A 27,708-nucleotide genomic window follows, 5' to 3' on the forward strand; every position below is an offset into this window, starting at 1 on the left:
GAAATTAAATATTAACCTCCAATCATTTGTTTTCAATATGGCATAAGCTGCACTTCCCATATAATACTCCTTCAATAATAATGGTATTTCTAGCCGTGGTCTGACTTCAGTATAGTCAATAGTTAATAACACTTATCAGCTATAATCTCTCAGTATAATACTATATAGTAAAGTTATAAACTGATAGATATAAGTTTCTGGAGTAGACTATTATGCGAGTCGTACAACAACTCGTATATACTAATAGAGTCGTATGAATGAATTGCTCGTTGTCCCTCGGGTTTGATCAGGTCGTGTCTTTCTGATTAGCAAAATATCCGATGCAATGGAAATTGGTTATAATAATATTATTATTATTACAACAATAACAATTCAAAATATTCTGTGAAAATTACACTATTGTCAAATGGCAGGAAATCAATTCGTTCCATCGAAAAAAAACGTATATAGGTATAATAGAACAACAATGCGCGTTAGTGTTTTCATATTGCAAACACGACACGAAACACCAATAATATATTAACAATGTGCATGCATTATAATATTTTATTTGTATGAAAACGACAACACGGTTGTGTTCAGTTGCTATACACTGGTATTACGCAGTAGTTGACATTCCCATCTGTTGAACAGGTACAATGCGAAACAATGAAAAACGATAAAATGTATGCATTACATATTATTACTATAACCATATAATATCATTTTTTACACGGGGAAAATATCATTGTCTCGTGTATTGTACAGGTGTGCACAACGAAGCACGTAATTCTAATCGAGTGGAAAAATCACTGCAGTATACACGCGTAGCTTTTATAATATTATTAGTATTTCCGAGTCGATATAATGAACTGCGGACAAACGCGGGTCCGGTTAGAATATTATTTTTTTTTTTGAAACAGCACACGGTACACGGAATCGCTGATTAACTCGATAAAAAATAATGACCTAATTACGATCATTTTGTGCTGATGTCCTCGCTCGTCGTTCACGTACGGTCGGCCAAAGAATATTCGGAATCGAACGCGAGCCACATTCGACAGCATAATATATTATAAAAATCGATCTGTAACAGCGTGACAATACGCTATGTCGTATAACGCATAAGAATATAATATAAAACGTATTGTAATAAAATAATATAATATAGGCGCCGCGTACACCAATACAACGACTATACTGTCGTAGTTGCCATGGCACACTACGACTAGCTAGTGCCACTCGTGCGTGGGCGTGTAAAACGAGAATACTACACAATTGCTGCTGCTGCTTTCCAGCCCCGTCAAGTCGGCCGTCGTCGTCGTGGCAGATTTATGGTGCTCGATTACACCTCTCGCATAGGCCTTCTCTCCCGAAATCCCCGGTCCGAGCGATGCATCCCGGTAATTTACTGCCACCTCCTCCGTCCTCCACCAAATACGCCGAGCACCCGTCCGGCAATTGTTTTAACGTTGTTTTGCGTATACTCGCATGTGTATACATATAGTTAATAGGTGGCGGCGGTGGTGGTGAAAAGACACGCGTCCGGGGCCGTCGTGTCGCCGACGATTTATAGTGGTCGCTGCCGAGTGGCTGACAGAGACGACAACAACAAAACAAACACGCGCACCCCCCTCTCCCGTCGGTGCAAGGGATGCGCTAAAACTTTTTTCCCTGCCTGAAAAAATAAAACTGCTCTGAATAGCAAATGAAACGGCCTTTTCACTAGTTTTGTCCGTAGTATAAGAGACGGTGAGAGAATACAATTTCAGGAAGTCGGACCCGTAGAACATAATATTATTATACCGTCGTCCCGACCGCGCACGACAGTCGTGCTGCAGTTTCCGTCGCATTCGCGTTTTTTTTTGTTTTTTGACATAGTAAATCAATAATCAGTCAATTTATCCGATGCATTCGGCCAGGTTTTAGCTGGATCTCAAATTCAACGAATCACATGCGATTGTTGTGGTTATCATATTAACATTATCTGCGGTGGTCTATAATTTTTATTTTAACGTCGCACGGTCGGGCTGTCACGATAAACATTGTTAAATTTCCGAATCGTTAATATTTACTCGTCTATTGATTATGTTTAATGTCAAAGTTACCTAAATTCAATCAAATGAATATCAACCATACAACAAACAAACAATATTAATTCAAACCTTAAAATATATTGTAATAATAGTAAAGCCAAACAATTGATTTTGTCTTTATATGTTTAGTGGTGCATGTTCTATAATATAATTTACAGATAATTCAAAACCATTCATCTATATTTACGTTTCAAGTTATATATGTGTTTCACTGTGGTTTAATATTAATTTGTCGTAAAATACTTCACTCGGCAGGTATTATTATTATTATTTTTTTTTTTTAATTATCACAAATCGTTAAAGAAATAAGCGATTCATTATAGTTATAATTTTGTCTAATAATAAATCCAGGTGGAAAACTATTTTATAAAAAAATTGAAATGAAACAAAACTTTCATGTTTCTGGTATGTTGAATAATTTTTTATAAAAGATATATAACAGGTCAGGTTATATATATTTTAAACGATTTATTCGTAATTAAAAATATGCTATAATATAAAAATGTCATAAGACTTTGAAAAACCATAGTTTTCAATTGTAATAATGTTATTAAGATAAATAATATGTTCGGATAAAAACATAACATGTTAAACCATACCGTTGCAATAATTAAAGCATAACATTATTTAGTTTGTACCTAAATAAATTCTGAAAACTGTCTGGTGTGAACCGCAGACAAACATGATAACATCACCAGAAAGACGAGCATTTCACTACCATAATATTGTGTTTGTATTGTGTAGGGAGTTAATTTCATTTATTATCCTTTGCATCATTTAAATAAATATTAAGTTCGTACAAAATATCAAAAAGTTTTGTAAAATGATTTGAATAATGCCACTGATACAAACATATAAATCAATATAGACTATATATAAAAAAAAATATATTTTTAAATTTAATTATATTCAAAAAAAATTTAATTTGACGAGATTTTGGTTGCAAAAAAAAAAGAATTGAAAAATATTACATAATTTAATTACAGAATTATTTATCATATGCAATTACACTTATTTTTACAACTCATCAATACCTTCCGACGGTAGGTGGAAATAATTTTATAGAAATGCTAAAATAAAAAATAGATCTTATGTTAAAACATGAATATTTAATACTATAAAGCCCTCTATTATAGAATCAAATTTCATATCTGTACAATAATATTATAGACTTCCATCGTGCTCAATATTAATTTATACTAACGTTAAACGGCAATAATTTCACCATATTCGCGACAGAATTTATGTGCTCTACCGGTGTCTAAAACTATTGGGGTGGGAGCAAATGGTTATTTGAAGATCAAAATTTAGTGTTAAGTCCCGAGGGCACCCCGGTGGGGGAGGGGAGTCGGATACGGTCGAGAGACGACGCCAAAAGATAGGGAGCGTGGGCTCGTTTGATTTACCTTCTTCGCCACCACTACTGGTATACCACGACCTATAAGCTATTATTATTATTATTATTATTATTATTATTATTATTATTAATATTATTGCCTATACCTATTGATATAATAATAACGGTGGTGGTTGCATCTTTATAAAGTGTTCCGGAATAATTATTCGCTTGAAAATGAATGATATTATATAAGTAGACCAGTATTCATGGAAAAAATTACAACTTTCATCTAAAAAACTAATACAACTACCAACTGAAACCAATCGGTCATAGTTTAAATGTTTCATCAACTCATAAAATTTATTTGAGTATAAATTGAGTCCACATTTTATATAAAAAGAAAATCAATCACCCACCGTGACGGTGAAAGAGCAATATTCGGAATAAGACAATTATTTACAGAAATATATTATACTATATATAATATTATATTTTAAGCGGAAATCAACGAAACGTTTAAATGGTTTGGTTAAAACAATGAGCAAATTGAACTTATACATATAATAGCACAATAGCAATATGAACTGCTTAGTTTGAGCTTCACAACTTAACAGCATACAACACTTTCCGCTACACCCGTAGAAGGTCCTTTCAATTACTAAAAGGGATAAATGCCAACGAATCGCATTTGCGAATGGTTGAATCAAAAGTATAAGCATTTATTCCACACCTAAAACTTTAATAAATTATAATATATAGACAGTACCCGCGTAAATACACGTATTCATTACCTGAAAATGTCCCGTGCTAATGCCTATAACAACATTAGTGCTAAAACGTTAGACTTTTAGATTTTACTATCTTCAAGTGAATAAATTATATGTTATTCTCATTGAATCTGACTTGATTATAAAAACATTAGTTTTGATCTCATTGCAGTTATTCTATTCGTGGGCAAAAACGTGTACCTAAGTACCTGCTAAATTGTACACATAATAATGCAAAGGAGGTACAAGATAGTACTTGCAGGTAACTTGACACTTGAGAAGCCAAATTAACGCTATTTCTTGGTCTCTGAACAGTTGGAACACCTCATACTTACATCGGTCCCGGGATTTAAAATAAACGAGTAATAGTTGTAAGGCACGAATATATTGTTTGCCCAGTGCCCACCCACCTTAATTATTGAAAGTGACGTAACGTGTCACAATTGTATTTTTTCCCCTTTTTTTTCTAATGTCGTTTCGAACCGTTGTCGCTCAGATCGGTACAGATTAGTCGGTTTCACGAAGTAATCGTGTTTTTTTTTTAATTTCTCAACCCCCGAAAACTGCTGAAAATGTCTTTTAACGGATCCCACGCTCTCTCTCTCTCTATATATTTTTCTCTTTTTGTAGTTTTCATAAATACAATAATATTATATTATCCATCCATCTCCAGCCGAATAGAACAATTGATTTTATCGGCTCTCTTCTTGTAAAAACGATTCGTCTGTCGTAAATCGGTCGATAAAAACGCACCGCGTGTCACCCACGGTTCAACACACTACCAGCAGTACCCGCACCGAACTAACATCCCTCCCGACGTCCAAGTTGTAGTGGTAGCATCGTAACGATGGTCGGCGGTGGCGACGGCTAAATGGTTACCACCCGGTTTCGGGAAAAAGCCACGTATAAAATTTAATTGCGTTCCGGATTACCCCTTTTATAATATTGTGTATATAACACAAGCAACAATAAAGCGATTCTGGTTTAATTGATCGTGTGAAGGGAGCGGTGAAAGACCGGTGACTGCTGCTGCTGGCTGGTGTAGACGAGCAACAAAGTCTGACGCCATCCTCTCCAGTTGTACGGTCGCATCCTATCAGTTACGTGTTTGCCGACCGAGAGAATTGTCGTGATTATTTAACTTCTTGCCATTCATCCCCGCCATAGCCGACCGAACATGATTCAAGCATCAGTCCTCGATCATAATATTATCAGTCACAAATACGTATCGATATTATAAAATTCCATCGTATTTCGTCGGTAAAATATATTTAAGTAAAATAAGTCGACCACTTAAATATATCATGTATCTATGTGATAGCATATCTCCTATGAGTTTTTTTTTATTTATTTCATTGATATTATGCTAAAGAGAACTCCTATGTTTGATTATTTTTCAGGAGGTATTTAGATAAATTGAAAATAATAACATTAACAGTATTAATTTGCGAACGCATATCAATTTGTATTTATAATAATTAACATTTTAAAAGTTGCTCAAATACGGTGCTTATGAATGAACTCCGTTATAATCAGAGGTCGTAATAACTTTTGAGTAATATATATCAAGGACGATTCTGTTGTAATTGGTTCAGTTACTATTATAATATTTCGTATGGATAGATTCAGTGTTATTATAATAACATTATTATTATTTACTGAATGCTTTGACGTCCATGCTACGAAATTGCATACACGATGCGCCGTTTTAGAATTAAAACACTTTATATTATTTTGTTATAATGACGTTATGTCAGTTGATGAAATATATTGTGATGTTGTGTTTAAAATGTTCAGTCAGTGGTGATAGTACAACAAGGTCGTTCCGGGGGTTTATTTTATTATTATTATTATTATTATTTTTTTTTTGATGACAGCGCCAAAATAATTTATACTGGGTCGACAACGCGCGTCTATTAGCATTGTCGGCGCTCGTCCGTGATGTCTCGTTTAGGGTTTAACTCTACAAATTACATTTTTTTCCCTATGCTTCTGAATTAACCAGGAAATCTAGGAAAGTATATGCATAATATTACTACAACGTTGTATAGATACGCATCTGATTATTGTAAAACCTTCATAATTGACTATGATAATATATAATATATATTATATATATTATTTGCATGTCTTGACTCTTTAATGTTTTATTTTTATCTTTGGAAAATTGTGAAGAAATTTTATTTTTCACGCAAACTTTAATTAGAAGATTTTAAGGGTTTATTTTTAATTGTTATCAACACGTCATTATAGTACACAATATGCGCGTACTATCATTTCCGAACGAAGTAGTTTCTGTTTACGAAATGTAATTGTTATTTATAACAATGTAATTATGTCAGTTTTTTCTATTCGAACAATTTTGAATAAACGATACTTTTTGGTACTATTATATAATTAAAAATATTGTACGCCAAAATATGTAGTTAGTCCTTCGTTGCTTCTGTTAAATATAATTGAATTATAATATGGCTAGACAATAGCTGATAATGATAATCGTTCTAGTGAAATAATATAAATTAACTCGTGTTGTATGCGTTAAAAAAAATAATAATAGCATTTTCATTACACGATAATCAAAACTTTGTGTATTTTAGGTTAACTTTCAACGAATTATAAATCAAAAATACATCTTTCTCATTTCTATTGACTAAATTTTAATTTTTAATTTTTACCTCTAAACTATATTAAAATATAACATTGTTGTAGTTTTGGTTTTTGAATTTTTATGTTGATATTGTTTTTCAGTAGTGCTCGATAAACTCCATTATACGTATGTTAATAACTATAAAGGGTAGTATTGAACTTTATCGTCATTGAATCGAAAATTATTTTAAAAGTCTTCTAAAATAAAATACTTGCAACTTGAAACATTTATACAAACTTATGAGTACCCAAAGTGCATTCAAACCAATAACTAGTTCAAGTGAAATATTGATTTCTATATGTATTTTAACAGTGGTAATTCGAACATATATTTGCGTTTCATAATACCGTCTTTTCATGTTGTCCATAATTATATAAGTAGTGATTACTCTAGAAATTTGAGATGTTGCTGAATGATAGTTTCCCATACATTCCCATAATTTCAGTAAAATTTGTATGCTGCGTTTATTTGGTCGGTCTTATAAATGTTGTTATTGATGCATTTCTATACTATTATATTTTTGCTTAACAATCATGTTTAATTCAATTGTGTAAAGTTATACGGTTACGCAGTTGTTGTGGTTATTATTATGTAACGACCTACTTAAATCGTATGGAAAATTGTTTATGAATCGTATGCATTATGTCTGACACACCGTGCTTGAATAATACAATAATTATGCGTATTACTTAAGTATGTTTTTTTTTATTTTTTGCTTTCTGGGAAGTATTTCATTCCTTTTCTCTCACTAAAAGCACAAATATTATCACGCTAAATAATAAATGTTTATGGTACGGCGAAAACGTAAATAATTAAAATGGTATTATTTAAATTTGTTCCGCGGAAAAAACTCTGTTCTCCGAGGCCCTCGGAGGATTAAATTAATTCGTTATCCACGGTCGCGTCGCGTTTAGCGTAAAACGATGGGAACCAGGGCGAGTTAAAAACAATAAAAAAATTTACATGTAGGTATACCCGCGCAGGGATGTCTAATGTCAGATGCAGTGAGATGGGATGCTGGTTGGTGAGCGTAGAGTAGATCACACCGGTCGGGTCGGTTGGAATTATAGCGATCGAGGAGAGCCGGTAGACAAACCGTAAAAGTTTACCTACCCTTAAAAGTGCGCGCGCGAAAAGTTTTTCACTTTTGAAAGGCTATTAGTTATGTGCGGGTCGCTTCGAGAATGATTTCTCCGTACCTATATAAATATATATGTGTGTGTGTGTGAGTGTGTGTGTGTGTGTGTGTGTGTGTGTGGAGGCGAAAGCGCTGGAGATAAATACGAAAGATAATAGGTAGGGAAAAAACACACTATAATATCTTTAATGAGGTATTACGTGTTTGGTGCGCGGGCCGATTAAAAACTCGGAGGGATGAACGAACGAACGTACTGCGTTTGGGCGGTGGGGAGGGGATGATGGTCACGGGAGATAACGATGGAGAAAAATGAAACGGAAGTATATTCAATTACCCTGTATATAGTATATATATATATATAAGCCACTCATTTAAGCCCCGCGGTGAAATTTCTGTTTTTATTTATAGTCCTTCCATCGTTGTTCGTTTCGGGACGACACGACGGGTACTACTGCCCTCGGCTAATAATAATGCGACCGGAAATTAATATTTTTTAATTCGGTCTATTGCAGTATAATACGAAGTGCGTAAAATATAAATCATTGTTTGGTTTTCATTATAATTTTGAGATGTTTTTTTTTTTTTTAATTTGTTTTTTTTCACGAGATCTGTATAAAAATGAAAATCATCTTTTGACGTTCGAAATAATAAGAAAGAAAAAACCTCGTAGTTCTGTAGTCAGAATTCCGAATGCCTCTGAGCGTGTACTTGCTGTCAATAACAATTTACCGGTTGTTTTAATACTGTCGACAATAACAATTCCACACGAATGTACATTTTTCAATTTTTATTTTTACCGACCGCCAAACCGCAGTGCCATAAATTACTTTATTATAATATATATATATATATATATATAGTACATTGCAGCTATCCTGTATTATTATACCGTGCGATAAATGATAATGTCGAGTGATTTCACAAATCCCACTATAATAACGGTAATTTGTCCGTTCAAATAATATATCCAACCACTCGATCAGTTAAATTCGATCGATGTATATACATGGCGGTGCCTACTTATTCGTACCTCCCCGTAAACAGAAGGACGAAATTCTTATTTATTAGACGCCACATATTTCACGGACAGTCGGGATCCTTTTAAGTCCGGGAATTTTTATTTACTCGGAGGCCAATATTTTTAGGAGTTAATAATACCTATCACGGATATTATAATCCTACGTTTGGACGTTAAATCATAGTAAGTTACGATACGTTTTCCGAGCACTTAAGTGATTTGAAACAATTTTTTTCCGTCTGAGAGCGAAAAACTTTTTTTTTTACGAGTACCGAAGATTTATTGCTCGACCACAATGATATGTTCACGTTCATATATTTCAAAGAGTACATTATATACATTTATATATGTATATATATATATGGATATACAATATATAATATATATACATTATGATTTACAATATTGGAACGAATAAATCTTATTACGAGTGTAATGCGTTAAGATAGAGAATTTTTATATCCGTCGTGTTCATATATATATATGTGAAAATTAATAACATTACTTTAACAATTCACTATTGTATTAATATTATTAATAGACCTATTGTTAATTTTTGCATTTTTCAATAGCGTTTTTTTTTTAATCAAATCTCGTATTCATCACTATACAGGCCGAGTAGGTTCGAGTTGCTGCATTTGTATTCCAATTAATGTCGATACCATAAAACACGACTATTGTTATTATGATTTAAAAGGAAAGCAACGCAACATGCAAATTAAATGCGTTCGTCGAATGCATAATAATAATAATATGCATAGGGATATTGTTTCGATCGATCATATACACACTCGTCTGTACGGGGTAAATACTTTTTCACCAGAATCGTCTGCATTATGAGTTTGTGTACTCTAATCCAAATTATCGTATATCGCATAACGTATAATGGACCGTGTTGTTACATTTTACACCTTTATTTTATTTTATTTTTTTTTTTTTGATCGAAATACACGTTTAATCCATCAAAGTTATGTGATTTATAACAATAAACGTAATTTAAATAGCTTTAATTTTAGCCGTTCACTATTGCTATTGATCGTATTGTATTTTTTTCAACGGTTCAATATACATAATATACCACTCGTACAATAAACGTAACATATTATATCGTATAATAGTTTGCGATTGTTTTCGGTCTACCTATTGGCAGATGTCATCGCAACGAAATCTGTAATGTCTTGCCGAAAACGGTCGTCTTAAAAACATCAGTGAAAAACATCGGCGAAAAGTTTGGTAATTTACTAAACGGACCTCCGTCAAAATAGTTGAATCATTATCGCGACAAGTGTGATGATATAATAACGTCGTGTCGTCGGTGTGCTTGATCGTTCGCCGATTGGTATCAATGATAATAATAATATTTGACCACTGTTTTACTGGACTTACCGTGAACCCCGAGACGGAACTCTCGCCGGGTGCAGAGAGGGTGTACTTTTATGGTTACGTCAGCGCTCGTGCAGAGTGCGTCCCCGGTGTAGTTTATGCTTGTATATGTATATTTTATGGGTTCGCGCGGTTTAGTTTAGGGTGGAAATTCCATCGCGATTTAGCGCATTTGGTGAATTTACCGCCGCCATTCATATACGGACGCCGACTGAATATTATTCTCGCTGAATTGATTTCTATATTATTTTGCTGCGGTTGCGTTGTGCCCCGCCACGGCCGACCGTTTCTTGCCGAACGGGAGTGGGGGAAAAAAAGAAGAAACCGAACGAAATGATAATGGCGACCGCGCAACGGTATAATCTTTATAGTGATATGGAAATGCTTCGTTTATCGACGTCGTCGCCTATGAATTGTAATGCGGCGTTATTGTCGTCGACTTTTTTACGGTTATATTCCGTTTGCGCGCCAATGACGTGCCGGTATAATGGCCGCGGGTTTATTCATTTTTAGTTTCCATTCTACGCCGTCGACGCTTATCCCAGAACAGTTGCGGACAAACGCTATAATATGACCTCCTCGAATAATACAATAATATCACAATGATTATTCCGGGCAAACGGAAAAAGAAAATTACCGAGTATAGGTTGTAATTTGTATTGTAATATTATTATGATTGGACGAGTAAAACGCGCAGTACTTACCTATAAATATAATAATGTTACGACGTATCATATAAAGGGAAATTATTACTCAATAGGATGCATTCTATTTCTATTGAGTTAAAGTCTATAAGTTCAATATCATACAAAACAAAACTAAATTAGTTTTTAAATCATCAAAAAAACAAACCAATTATTGATATAGCATACATTATTGCAGGTTGAATATAAACTTCACTGTACGTATGATTCTTTCTTATATATTTTTTGGATATGAAATTATAATATAATATTAAACACGACATTTTTGAAGTGTGCTTATCACTGGGGGGTTTTTCCACAAAATAAGCAGAACAAATATATTATGCAATATAATTATTTGTATTTATCTTATTTCTATTCACATATTGTATTTCTTTCACACAGTTGTTTTCATGCAACATCTACAGAAACATTTAAAGGTACAATCCAATGATTTCACAAACATTATAATTTATCAATTATGCAGTGCAAATGTTTTGTTACCACAAAGTTTTACATATAAGTATTCACATTTATATAGTTGTACCACACCAAAGATTACAATCAAAAATAGATTTTGAAATTAAAAACAATGAATTTTTTTAATAAACGTTCATTTATTTTTTGTCTCTTGTTGCAGTACGGCCATTATCGATTAAATTGGTTGGCGACAATCGTCCACTATCTGCAGACTCACCTGTCAATGTCAGTTGCCGAGTTACAGGGGCCAAACCACCGCCAATCATCACCTGGTGGAAAGATGCCACCCAAATGACAGATGCCAAACAAATAGTGAGTTACCCCAACGTTATTATTTCAGTAATCAGATTTAATGAAAAAACGGAGTTGGTACATTAAAAAAAAAAAAACATATTACAATATATCTAAAAATGTACAAACAACTATTATGATCCATTCGCCGTCGATAATCTACCCTCAGCTGTAAATTTAGTTTAATTTTTAAAACTTTATTTGATTTCCGATAAATAACTAGGTAACATTTAATGAATAATTCAAAATGTATGAAACACATCTTAAAAGTTTTAGTAACATACGGTATAGCTGTATAAAATATAAGAAAAACTTTTAGAATTTGTAAAGTGGATTTAACATCAAAATTAGTTCGTAACCTTTGGAGTTTTTTTTTGAACCATGAAAGTGGTTTGATTTATTCTTCTACATTAACCGTGGATCGCAAATGATCATGACGTAAATATTCCAATAATACAATGTTATTTATATTATTTTGGTAATATTAAAATGTGTATAGTATGTATATTATAATTACATAATCTAGACTCGTGTAGATAGTCAATAATTAACAAATAAACTACCTATTTTGTGGTAAATATTTCAACGAGGATTTCAGTTTCTTGAAAAAAAGTTCCTACACATCATATCTTCATCTTATACAGATCCCCATATGCATTATGACGATACTTTTTTATATAATACAAATAGTGAGGAAAAAATCAGTTGAGACGTCATGCCTAGCAGGTTTATTTTTTTCTTTCGTACATTTTTCACCGAGCAAATGGCTATGTTTTAGTAATATGATGACCTCGGATTAGGACAAAGAATTGAACAAATCCCCACTAACGAGGTGCTACTTCAAACACCCCTCTTCCTAAGTGTCTGCTGTCTACACATTTATCGAACTAGGCGATTAAGGTACATTGCTTTTTTTCCCCTCAAGCATATTCCGCGTTTATTCATAAGTTCAAACAGTAAAATAAATATTATATTATTTGAACATGTTTTTTTTCTTTTTTTATTATAAATACGTCATGATTTTTGACTTTTTTTTTTATTAGATAACCCGCGGCAACATAGGCGATTAGGTGTGGGGGAAGGCACTGTAGGTTTTTAAATTGGGTAGGTTGGTACACGTGTGTGTTTTTGGCAGAATTTCTAATGGGGCACCCGTAGGTTTCTGCCATACCCAGGGTGGGGGGATGGCGGCACTTGTTCTCCGGACACCGTGACTTGCCCCAAGAAAAATGCCGCCCGCGGCCAAGGTATCGAACTCGGGTCGGCTGCGTCGCAGCCGACGCTTTAGTCCACTCGGCCACTCCGTCCCCCCACTTTTTGACTTTTATTAGTTTCATATTAGGTGTTGTGTAATAATTAACCATGCTAACAAGTTTCTGTTATTATTTATATATTATATTGGATATATTCATCTCAATGTAATAACTATATCATTACAAGTACAAAATAAAATTAAGGTTGTCATATTAATGATATAATATTAATTCAGTCAGATAATTAATATTATAGAACAGTGGTGAAGTTTCAAGATTTTTGTTCAGTTAATAAATGGTTTATTCACGACTTAGTTATTTAAGATTAATTTTTTTAACTATTCAATTTTTTTGTATATGAAATTTAAATTCTATACCATAGGGGCATAATAAGTAAAGTGATATAGGTAAGTAACAAAATAAACAAATTATTGAATAGCTTAAAATAAATTATACCCAACACATGAATAATATACGGAAAGGTTATTTGCATAAATTTGATTTTAAAATACGTTTCTATTTGTTGATGTGGGTGGATTAGTTTATATACAATTTATTCGGAATTTCGTTTTTTTATTTTATTTGCAACTGATTTTTACTAATGCACAAATCCAAACAAGAAACAAAAAAGTATGTAGTGCAATAATATTTATATCTGATGAAAAATATTGAAAATAATATTTCAAACTGGCTATTATATATATAAGCATTTTATGATAATCTTAAAATTATGGTCAGAACTTGGGGTGATGAGTAAAAATTACATTGCAAAGTATTAATTGTAATAAACTATTTTTCATGCCCTCACTATTCGATGTAATTTCATGTACATTAATATTGAAACTAATGCATTGATAATTTATTTTGTGTTTGAAATTAACTTAAGTACCATAGGTACTCATTTTAAAACTACTCATCAAAATGAAAAACACGAAAGTTTGGCTGATTGGTCATCAACATTATATGGTACTTTTTGTATAGGTAGAAACGTGACATTTAGCACAAAGATAGATTTTATAGGTTGTGTAAGTAAAGGGAAAAATCTAAAAATTTAATTTTTTTCAAAATTAGTGGCACTTTATGGGAATCTAGAGACGTATTTTTTTAGTTTTACAAGACCAGCATATTATTATTATGTCTCATATAAATAAAAGACGATGCCCAGTATGTAGTAGCTAGCAAAAAGGAATGCTATTCAGCAAAACCTAACCACAAAAAAAGGAACAAGTCCCAAACCCCCTTAAAAAATAGTCCGTCTATCAAAAAAATTAACGTGCAACAAATCTCTTTTAATTGTATTGCTCATCACTCGTACAGTTTCTTTTCGTATTTTTGTCTCTTTGGCGTTGTCAACAACTGAAATAGATTTCAATCCGCCACTGGTAATTTGTCATTAAAACTGGCCAAGAGATAATAAATCAATACAATTACAAGAGATTTGTTTGCACATGAATGTATTTGTTTGGTTTGGGACTTGATCCTTTTTTTGCGGTTAGGTTTTTGTTGGATAATAATTATCAGACAATTATATTATTCAACTGTATTATTATATTTTGTAACTTGTCTTACAGTATATTGATACTTTGTATTAGATTTTTTTCTAGTATTAAAATCTGTGATTATTTATCATCACAGATACATTTGCAAGTAGGAAATAAAACTAAAACGTCCCTGCGCTTAAATATCTTGTTTTTACGTTGTGTCTATGGAGCACGCGTGGTCATAACGTTGAAAACTTTCCCTTTCTAGTTTCGATTGAACTCGCCCAAAACCATCGTTAACAGTAGAGTTACTCTCAACACAGTAAACCCCAAACACACACACATATTTATACATTGCCTTTTGTTTTTTTGTCTCTATATATACATCCGATCACGACGTAAATTACGTTAAATCTTCTGGCTGTCCGGCATCGAAAGCCTCCTCGTACCGCCCCTTGATGTTATATATTATCCCTCGTTTTGATGGTGTATGGCTGTAATAAAATATATATTATTTTGGTATTGCGGAAGGAGCTTTGGAAATTTGGAAAAATACACTTACCTCGGTTGCGTAGTCGACTCACTAATAATATATATATATATATATTTTATTATATGTATACAATGGTATCGTGTCGACGAAATGATTCGTTTTATGTATTTAATGCAGAATGACAAATTTTTAAACCACTGGCAACGATATTATCAATAATATCATAGTGTTGATTTCTGCGTAATCAGTTTTGGATTCTGAAGTTCAGCGCAATCAACAAAGATGAGCGTCTTAAATGGTCTTCAAATACTATTCCACTGACTACTATTATATTATATTAAACTGATTATCAGTTTCGCTAAACACACTGAAATGAAGTACTCCACTAAAATAATGGATAATTATTTTGTAAAATCCCTTTTTATTGCAATTTCCAACATCGACTTATTTTGATTAGTGATCCTGTGAAGTATAATATCACACCAAAAACACTTCGTTATAACTCCGTGTAAAAAAATCTAAGTTAAAAAAAAAAATTTTGTAATGATTAAATCTTTAAAAGATGTGATGTAATATGGATATTTAGTAAAATTCCATTTTATAATATTATTAAAACCTATGATGACAAATAAGATCAATTGTAATGTTAAATACTTAGTCAACATATTATGTTTAACTATTTGGCAGGACGTAGAAGTATACTTAAATAAATACAATTAAGTAACCGCTACAGTATTTACAGTAATTAATAATGTATCAACAATATGTTGACTAAGTATTTAACATTACAATTGATCTTATTTGTCATCATAGGTATTTGTAATATTATAAAATGGCATTTCACTTAATTTCCATATTATATCACGTCTCTTAGCTTTTTTTTTACACGGAGTTATAACGAAGTGTTTTTGTTGTTATATCAACTATTTTTAATGTTGATGTGTTGATTATCTGGTATTATATAGTAATAATAATCTTTAATAACCACTGGCCTCCTAATAGTAATATAGAAGGAAATAATAATAAAAGTATAAACACATCGCGAACAATCGAGTGCAAGTCACGAAATGGTTTGTTTTTGCAATATTGTCAGTTGTCACCATAGAGTAATAATATCGTCCGTGCGTCGTTGTATAGTACCTACATCGTCGCCGCCGCCACCGCGATGAGAGTAGTTGGAATTGATAAGCGGTGGGTCGGGGGATATTTACGATATTTTCGTTCCCCGACCCACCGCTTATCCATCCCACTGTTCCGTACGCAAAACCTTTCGGTCTTAAAAGTACTTGAACATTTTTGCTTATAACTTACAAACTATCTAACCAATCTGCTAGCGAATTCCTCTATTCCCACCTGCACAATATTTCTGATCGATTGATACCTCATACTACTTATTTATATGTTCAGCCGTTTGCCCTGTAGAGCTTGGCGAAGAATTGACAAATTAGGACGATTTTTCAATGTTAAAACTCGGTGTCCTGTTATTATACGTTAGTGGCTACTCCGTTATTTTTTTTTTACTTAGCTTCGCGCCACTACCGTCGCGCTGGATAATATTATGATTTCTATTAAACACTATTAATAATTCTAAACTACCATAGATTATAGCTTGTAATGTTTATTCTTCTTAGAATATTTATATATATATATGAATTCAAGATACTCAATAATAAATAATTGCCAGTGCTAGCATTTTAAAAAACATCTCAATCAGTTCAATAATTATTTTTTATGTAAGATATCATCTTTGTTTCATCTTAAATCTTTAAAGAGGGTTTATTAAACTTTTTGAGTACCTAAAATTATTTCCCGAAAAATATACACATTATTGGATAGACAGTATAGCGTTCTGAATTTCTCACTGAATTGAATATTGAATAAAAAAAATAGTGAATAAATTATGAATTGAATTCTTTAAGTTTATTACGTTCATAATGTGCCTCAGTCGCACCTATAATATATTATTATACAGTAATATTATTATAATTTTCTCTCAAATCGTATTCGAAAGCTGGTAATAATAACGCTTTCCATTTCGTCGTGGTTTTATCTTTTCTATTTGTTCAAATACGCGCAAAGGGTTTGATTATTCACAGTCTAGAAAATGCGCCGAGAAAAATGACAATATGAAAGGAACACGAAATGGGGTGAGAACGTTTCGAAAATTAAATTTAAACGTCCACTTTCTGAAGAATGTGTGTTGTTAAAACTGCGTTGAAATTACATTTGTAAATTGTGTCGGTTGGAATTTACATATCCTACAATTTGTGCTCGAGAAGAAAAATGTTTTTTTTTTTTTTAAAATTACATTGTGTGCGTACATTAACCCCTTCGTTCGTTTGTTCGGTTTTATTTTTTATTATTATTATTCATCCGTTCAGCTACGAAATATTGTTCTCTCGCACAGGCCAGAAGGGTATCTACGTATATTATATTATACGTACGGAGAACGAGCGCCGCCTCTGGATGTCGTCCAACACTGTTTTCGCGTTTTTCCTTCCGATTTCCACCACCGACGACCACTCCCCCACCCCCTCCGCCGTCACACCCCACAACACACACACACACACACACACACAAAGTGCACGCACCCACATTCGTCTGGACCTTTTTGTTCCACGACGTTTCCGCGCGTCCACCAGCCTACCCGGCATATACTATATAATATTATAACGTCTGTTATTAGATTTCGCCCCGGGGCCCGGTGATTAACGGAATGAATTCGAAATCGTCTGAGCGTGAGAATCACAGAGAAGAGAAAACGGACGGAAACGGTCGTGTACGGTCAGCACGTATTGTTATTATTAATACGTCTGTAAATACCCCCCTACCCTTAAGTCGGTGGCAAGATTAAAAACTATTGCGAGTATATTATTTTTCACTCAGATGAACACGCGCGGACACAGGACCACCACCACCCCCACCGCCGCCGCCGCTAACAGTCGCCCCAGCCTTTTCACTATTGTGTTGCCGACTGCATAACTATACGCGACTGTATTACAATACGTAATATTATTATTATTATTGTATGATGATAATTATAATTATGGTCGCCGCGTATCTTGTCCGTACGACGAATTACGCGTAATGTTCAAAACGACCGGCGCCACGGGACCATCGCCGCTAATAACCAATGAGCTATAATATCGCACGTATTAATAATATCATATAATATAAGCGAATAATATTATAACCACACGAAGTTCGGTAAACTGTTTTCGATTTTCATCGTCATCGCGATATAATAATAACAATAGTTTATTATCTGCGATCGATCGATATCAGCCCGCGGTGGCGCGTCGTACGAGCAATACGCTAAAAAACTATTGGTACATAACTGCGACGTGTGGTTTGGAACCGTGACCTCGGTCGCGGTCAATGTTATGCGCACTGACGGACGAGGATATCCTTTGATATGGGACCAGATGACTGTGGTGGGTGCTGTGTAATGACGCACATATACACAGCCAGCAGATTTATTATTATAACGAACGCACAATTTTTTTACACAATTATTATTATAATATGTAATATATGCGTTATACATGACGTGTTTGTAAGTGCATAATATTATGTGTATAATGTTAACGAGTGCAGTGGAATATGAAGAAAAAAATTGCATTTTAATAGCATCTGAGAATACGAAGGTCCCAACGCCAACAGGCTCCGTACAACAAATATAGATTCAAAACTTGTAACACTATATTATTACCTATAGATTATATTATACTATATACTAGCTGAATTACCCGAGTGCAAAATATTTGTGTTTCACCTTACACCACCTCTCCATTCCTATCTATAATATGTTGCCGAAAAATATGTTAGACTTATGAGATTAATATAATATATTAGGTAATATTTTCAACAAATAATAACGTAAATATCGCTGTTACTATCACAATATTATAAACGCGCAAGAAAGTTAAATAGTCCAAAAATTTTCTGAAATTACCAATAGCAACCTCACAATAAACAAAAATATCCTACGACAGACGGCGCCACTGTTGTATTTTTCCTTCCAGATTTCTAACTTCGGTGAAACCTTTTCCTGGCAATTACAAACGCAAATAAATAGAATCAGCAAAATCGGTGGCGTAGTTTCTGACATTAGCCGTTTAAAAGTATACAAGTATAAAATTAGTTTCACGTTTATATAGTTACAGGTATTAATATTATTAGGAAGATATTGTGCGCGTATTATTTGTGAACTCTATCGGTACTATGGTATACGAATATTGGTGAAAAATTTCCATTTTCCCTTGACCCACAATGTCGTGTTCAGATCATGTAGCACAGAAATCTAACCTAATCTTTATAGAGAGAAAATAAATAATAATAAAACAACAAACAATAATAATATAATATGCAACGACAAAAACATCCGAACATCTTACTGCATAATACTACAACGTTTTTGATGATGCCGCAAAATTTAAATTTTATCATAATCCACGGCCATAACGAACATTGATGACCAGTTATCGAGAGTCATAATGCTAAAAAAATACCAGTTATCGTGTTTTTATTTACCCTATGAAACACTAAAATACGCACTGTCTAGAAGCGCTGCCAATATTATATCCTTGAACACAAATGTAATTAGTTTTTTTTTTTATCACTATTGTCCATAAACAAGTAATGGTTTCGTTGAAGGAATACATTTTAGTTGAACCTAACCAAACCGTTGTTATCGATATAAATGTAATAATGGATTTCGAGGAGCGAAAATAAAAAACGAAAATTATAATTTTATGAACGCGCTTTTAATTAAAACATTGAAACGCGTATAATAAATAATGACATATTCGAATTTCAAAACCGTATACTTTATTTCGTAAAATGACGATAATAGGTAATAATGTAATATTATTATAGTTTATCGCAATCGCCGACAACCGATGATTGTATGTTTTTAATACGAGAAACCACGGTTGTACATACAGCGAGTAATGGCGTCTGTCGCGCACCAAATTGGTCCACGTCGAAAACCGCAATAACATATTATATATCACTCGATTTATTTCCAGCACTCGATTTTCAAGACATTAGTTTTGTTAGTAAATACTCGTTTCTCGTTTACGTATAGAACTACTACTACTTTTAACTGCCTTTGGTTTTCACGTATACTACACAAACACACGTACACACATGCATTGCCTTTTGAAGTCGCGAGGTTCCGGTGTGGTTGCTATTTTCCTCGTCATTTTCCGATCGTTAATAATATCTATATAGGTACTATCATCGCCAATCAGCTTTAAAAATAACAATAGAAAAAAAACGCAGTCATCAATGAGTTGGATCACGAAGACTACGCAGAGTACGATATATTAGTAAGTTATATACAGTGTGCAAGTCGTCGTACGTGACCGCGCCCTCACGCCTCACCATCGCCCCAGGGCCATGGGGAGGGGTGGTACACTATATAATAATATTGTTATACTAGTTACGAATCGCCCCGGGACGGACGATAGGTTTGGGGAAGACACAATAATAATATAAATATAGGTACCAATGGAGAGGGTTGCCGACGACGACTTGACCTCGCGAGTCCAAACCTAACCCCCGAGGCTCCTATGGTGCCTATGCCATGCGTCTAGAGACACCGATAACTGTAATCCGATAACACCGACTTATAAAATATACACGTATCCTAACTTCGTCGCAGGTATGGGAATTACACGAAATTTTTGCGTTCGTCGGGCTGATAAAATGTCGAACTTGGTTTGGCAAATGTCGCGATATTATATAATATGAGCAGTTTATTTACTGTTTTTCGGCCTATCGTTTCGTCGTCGTTACGCACTACGAACATTGGTGCAACTAGGGGGGAGCATTAGGGTCTTTAACGCCCTCAAGTTCTGATTTAGAACCCATTTGTTTTTTAGGTCTAATTATCATTATAGTGAAATACCGTTAAATTTATGTTTTTCAATTATGAAATATTTACCGAAGTAAAATCAAAACTATTTTAGACATTATATTGTATAAATTCGTTGTAAATGATTACATATTCCTACAACAACTGATGGATGATTAGCATAATGATTTACGATACACATTATTGAAAAATGGATTGCTTACGAGCATTTTTTATCCAATATGGCACATAAAAAAAGCTCTAAATTCTAAACAGATATATGGTAATATGATAGACTGTGTGTAACTGATAACTCTAGTGCTATCGGTAAAATCTTAATGTATAAATACAAAGAGTGTTATACATATATATTTCGTTTCATCATTAATATGGTGTATAAAAAAGTTCTCAACAATTGATTATTGCGGATGTATAGCTTGTAAGATAATGTAATTTGAGTAATAGGGGCTGTGAGACATTTACAATTATAGAACCCCTTGTTTTAGAGGTCTAATTGTGCCTATATGATTACGTAGCGGGTAGGTAACTATCATTATAACAACTGGTGTGAGGTGGCCACTGAAAGAATTTAACGGTTTTTAAAAATCTTAAACTTGAAGTCATGATGAGAGTTGAACGTAACATAGCAATAAAGTCGATTAGATTATTTCGAATGGGTAACGATGACGTATTCAGTCATTACTACTCCGTTAGTAATAATAATATTATAGTGATCAAAAATCATGTGCGTAGACGCCGTTTATTAATTATTATTTTGAGTTGCGGTAACTCCAGCTGATCGGCTACCAATGGGCGTTATTTTTTTTTTATCCACGACACAGGTGATTGGAGTACCTACGATGCTTTGTGATCGTTTTTCCGATTTAAAAGTATCGCATCTAGCAATGAGAAAGTTAGAAAATCTGTGGTAAAAATATCAATAAGGATAATATATTATAATCACAAAGTGCATGGTTATAATATACGAATTTAGCCGTTAACGTCACGATTTATCGTGCCACCAAATCATCATTGTCTCGATCCAGCTGAAGCGTACATAATAAATTATTATATGTATTATAATATTATTATACGTCCAAAATGATATCTAATTAACTATGCACTATAAATAGCTATGCACCTAATTTCATGGGTCCTAACTTGCTTGGAAACAATTCCGGTTAAGGATTTCGGTGAATTACTTGGACGTTAGTGACACAGTTTCGGTAACTTTGGTGTGGGGCTAAAGTTGTGGGTCAATAAGCCACCTCAAATTGAGAATGTGATTTCTGACGTCACTCCGGAAACTTGCTGAATATAATATGACATCTCCGCATCACTGCAGGATTACACGAGTTCAAAAGAGATTCTACATATTAAGCTGTTTCAAAATAAAATTACCTCAAATAAAATATAAAATTGTCGGAACATGATTTTATTAGTCGGTCAGTTTAAAACTGTCTAGATGAAATGAATAAAAAATACTGTTGTTTTTCTTCCCGTCCTAAATATCCCAACTAGTGTGGTGGAGTACCTATATGTACTGTTAGTATACTAACATTGCAATGCACAAATAATTCGGATACAAACTTTAAAACTTAAATTTACCATTTGAGCAGAAGCTGAACAACCGTCAACCAGTAATTATTGGTCAACTAATGGATGGCCATTGCCCTTATGTATTTTGATGAATATTTGTGCCCACAAAATGCACACCAAAGGTCGACCCGTCTTATATAATATTGTTGTTAATAACTAACCATTTTATACTAAACATTTTTATTTATTAGTAGAGTAACAATTCTTATAATGAATATATTATAAACTTTGGTAATGTAAAATGAAACGTTCATAAAATATGGAAACCATAAAATAATATTGAAAAAGACACGCCTCTTCAGAACCATCTTGATTAGTTAAAGTTAGATTGATTACGATTCGTAAAAATGTCAAACTGTGCTTACATATTATAACTTATAAGTAGTATCACACATACTACATTATATAAAATATAATGTGTGTGCGTGTGTTAATGTGCAATTTAATTATTCTGAACAATATTAATGTAGAAACGTTGTATTTTTTTTTATGTATTACTTTGTTTTCGACGATATAAAACGTATTTATTAACACTTTCAAACAATGCGTTGTCACAATAACTTTAATTGTGAAGCCTTACTTTGTATAGGTACTGTGTATTGTAATACCTACACAGATTTCCCTTGATTATAAAGTTGTTTGTACACAATACATACACAGTATATATTCAATCAAATTGCTGAATACATTTAAAAAAATCTGAATTTTAAAAAAAAACCATCGAAACCTTTTATTTAAATTATGGATATTGAATGTAATTATTTATTACTCACAGTATTGAGTTTATGAAACATTTCGACGAATGCGTTTAATTTGCATTTTTTAAGCAAATGTATAATGGTATACAGTTTGTGTGTGAACTGAGTACCTAATCTCGTTTAAAACGTTAACATTTCGCTTAAGAACGGAAAACTTTATGACTATTGAGACTAAACGAAAATTGAAAAAAAGGCCAGCAAAGGTATATGATTACATAACGAGATATCACATCGGAGTCGGCATTTGTGGTGGGCTCGTGGCCAACAAAATATAAACGCTGACAATACGATTTTTTGCGGTCGTTAGAAAGATTTTTTTTATCATATAATATTCAAAGCAGCGACATGTTTAAACGAATAAATTAAGTTTGGTCGTTTTAATTTTTTGTTCTGACCGCAGGATTGGAAGAAGTTTTTTACTCGATGTACATTCGTTTTTCTCTTTGTTACTATTACTTGTTCACTAAAAATCTTAAGCAATTTATTGAAATATTTTATTCTATCGACCATCGACCGAATTAAAAAAAAAAAAGAAAATAATATTCTCATTCTCAAATAAAACGCAGATTGTAATATTTAAGGAAGTACGTATTTTAAACAATTCGTGAATGGTGTATTGACACGATAAAAACTTTACTATAAGTTATAATGCCCGCGCATAAAAGTTTTTTTTTGTTAAGAGGATGGGCAAACATCACAAATGTTCGTTCTTCAAAACCAATTTCGTTTGTGGTACAAGCGATTGTATTTTACTTAATACCAGAGTGAGTTAATTTACTATCAAACTTTTAGGTAAGAATTTGCGTTTGTACGTTGGTTTTTATGGCATAATTTTTTCTAACGACTATTATGATGTGTAAAATATTACAATTTAAAAATGTTCATAACTATCTTAAACATTAAAATATCGTGAAAAGCAACGAACAAAAGGTACACATACAGTGTTTTTACACTTAGATTCACTCAAGTTTGACAATGGCTAGGTCAATAGTATAAAAGCCCACAGAACAAAATAAGTTCTTTTTAACGAAAATTCACCACGTTATATGAAGACAGCACAATTTGGGGGTTTGGCGTCCTCTTAATTATTAATTTTAGTTTTAAAAATGATGCAGTATCGTGTACCTATACGCAATAATTACCACGTATTGGAAGACAACATTTAAGCGGCAAAAGAGTAAACATTTTTTTTTTTAAAACTAGATTGTATCAAATAATAAAACGAAGGAAATTATATTTTTAATCCAATACGAGTGGTCAACTTCACGATGAAAAATCTAGTGACCTTAACGAGTATGTCATAGCTCGGGGATACCATCACAGCCAGTGGACTCGTCTCAAAGTTCACAAAGTAGCTAATGCGTACCTATTTAATGACGAACCTCTCGCCCCCAATCCATCAAACCGGAGAACTTCTCGCAGAAAGACCTACATATTATATATATATATATATATATAAATAAGTATAGGTACTATGAAATAAAACGGAAAGTTTTGTGTGGATGGGAGACAGACCTGCGAAAAGATAAATGAAACCTTTAGTTCTGATTGGTAACACGTGTGCGGTAAGTGATGACACGTTGAAGAGTTACCGAGATAATGTATTATATCTATTACGTTGTCACTACATTTATATATATATACGTTGTGGTGTGTTTAAGGTATTTTATCTGCAGATGCCTGCTGCAGTGTTCCGTTGTAATGTCTACTGCCCAAACATTTATCGTCGGAATATTACGCTCACGTCTAATTTTATTTTGTATACTTGATTTTTATAAAAATGTCATAAAGTCGACAACGTTACGACTGCGACGGTTTTCTGATCATAATAGATGATAATATGATGTAAACAAAAAACTACTCCAGACATTTTTTTCGTGAATAAGTTTTTAATTTTTTCTTTTGGTAATATCAATTTGTATTATAATATTGTAAAATAATTATGTAATACAAAATTAAGATACAATATATTGTACATATATGTAATATAATATGTAATTATAAGTTTGGAAGCCACCGTTTTTAATTGTGTGAATTATATCAAAACTATTTGTTTGTCCATATATTATTATAGGAACTATTTTTCTTACATATAAATCAGCAATAACATCGACATAATATGTGTCTGAAAAGTACTAAGTCATCAGCGGAGAGAAATAGAGAGAGAGATAGATAATATACTTGATAGAATTAGATTTCTACAAAGATAGCAAGAAAGTAAATAATCAAAGCAGATGCAGTGTAGTAAACCATTAATTAATAATAAACCACTCTCATTAAAACCATCAGATGTGACCTTTTATCGATATTCTATTTACGTAATAATATAATGTAAAAAGGAATATCTGGATGTATTTGGCGTTTGCAAACAAAACCTACTCGAGATAAGTAATCTAAGCATTGAGATAGCACACTTACAGAACCATCAACCATGGTGGTATTCTAGACATTACGCTTTTTTGTCACATTACACGATCATTGGCACAACTAGGTGGGTGAAAAAGGGTCTTTAGAATCCGCAAGTTCTAATTTAGCACCCTTTGTTTTTTAGGTCTAACTATCATTATTATAGTGAAATACCGCATAAATGTTATGTTTTTAAAATATAAAATATTATTTAGCACGCCACGTTTTAGAGGTATAGTTGCGCCTATGTACACGAGACAAAGTCAGGCTAGACCAGATTACAAGTAATGAAAATATATTTGCAAATTTTTTTTAAACTTAAATTTACCAGCACACCGTTGTTTTTCATACTTTATGTCTGTTAAAAAATCAACACAATATTATTATAACACCAACGCTGGATATATTTTCCTTGAGCACTTAACGCAATTAAAATATAAAATTTCGTTTCGTCCAACAGACCAGTCCTGATGGCAACATAACTACAAGTGTGCTGACATTTACTCCGGCGATCAAAGACTCGGACAACACGTTGAGCTGCCGAGCAGAGAGTGGCAAACCGGATACCGTCAACAACAGACACAGTGGCAAACCCGATAATCGCCAATATCAATCAGTCGACGTTGATTCTTCCGATGGATGGAAAATAAACATATTTCGTGAGTATTACATTGATATTTTTTTAATACATTTCATTTAACAAATTTAACAAATTGGACACAATTAACATTGTGATTGCATTGATTATGCGTCTTGGTAATTTCGGAATGAATAATATAGGTACCTATCTACCATTGATGATACCGCGATGCGATAGTTTCGCTCTCATACGAGACCATACCGTCTGAACTTAAGTGATGCATTATTTCGTTCTAATTATCTTCGCCATTTCAAACATATTATAGCAACTATATTGTATCAATTACTAAATTTATTGGTTTGTTTGATAATCATAAATACCTTTTTGAAACGATAGGTATTGTAAATGTTTATTAAATAGTCATCATTTCGGTTATTCATTGTTATGATGACGCCGTTTAAATTTGATCGATGAAATTTTCTTATAAAAAGGTTACTCCGTCTGATAATATTACCATTATAGTATTGAGCTGATTAGCCGGTATCTCATCGTAATATCGTCGATTTTGGTTTAATTGTGGTTGGTTACCAATCGAGTTGTTTATGTATAACATAAAATGCACGCAAAATAAAAATTATAGTTCTGAGAGTCAACCAAGATCGGTATATTACAATAATCAACATAATATTTAAATTACCCCTTAAGTGCCGTGTAACGAATTTAGTTCAGTACATTTCCACCTCGAAGCAATACATTTATTATTATTATTATTACATTTATTCGATCAAAGTGAAATTATTATTATACGTTCGGAATAGTAGTAATATAAATTTATTCAACTGGTTTCCCGTTTAAATGTTGAAGTCGATAACGAATTTTAAATGTAACTATAATATACTATTACATATTATTACATCAGCGGTCTGTGACTTCTTTACTTCCCATTTAACGTTGGCTACCACAACGTCAACGGTACATCACATCGATCCTAAAAATGTTCATGTACCACCCTTTACTTGGAAAAAACCAAAATACTAAAATGTTATCGTTGGTAATGAAACAAATTTAAGTAAAAAAAAATAACTTTTTTCTTATCTTATATTGATAAAATAAAAGCAAGACAAGTAATTAGTTACAAAATAGCCAATAGGCTTTATAATTTCATCACAAGATAGTTAACATTTTTAAATTCATATTTTTAGGTACATTTTTTTATACTCTTAAAATAACACATTAATACGATTATGTATGATTGTATCTCCAAGTTAAATATTTCTTCCAGTGAAAACAAAATTATATAAATACATTATAAGTATAAAAACAAATGAATATGTTTTAATTGTCAATAACCTCAAAACTTGTACCAATAGATATGATATTAGGTATGTTAGTTTGTACAATAGCTGAAATATATTTTGTTGATGTTATTTCCAGGATTATCATTATATTAATTGCAA

The 27,708-nt window shown here is 32.7% G+C and overlaps 1 protein-coding gene across 1 annotated transcript in view; it reads left to right on the plus strand.

The window, feature by feature from the left end:
- The window catches only part of LOC132937511 (nephrin-like), a 485,631-nt gene that overhangs the window by 413,868 nt on the left and 44,055 nt on the right, over positions 1-27,708 (plus strand). Inside the window, exons 6-7 of the mRNA XM_061004329.1 lie at positions 11,691-11,842; positions 26,132-26,330. Coding sequence (XP_060860312.1) covers positions 11,691-11,842; positions 26,132-26,330 — 351 coding nt within the window. The remainder of the gene's footprint in view (positions 1-11,690; positions 11,843-26,131; positions 26,331-27,708) is intronic.

This window comes from Metopolophium dirhodum, chromosome 1, assembly GCF_019925205.1.
Source record: "Metopolophium dirhodum isolate CAU chromosome 1, ASM1992520v1, whole genome shotgun sequence".
In the NCBI taxonomy this organism is placed as follows: domain Eukaryota; kingdom Metazoa; phylum Arthropoda; class Insecta; order Hemiptera; family Aphididae; genus Metopolophium; species Metopolophium dirhodum.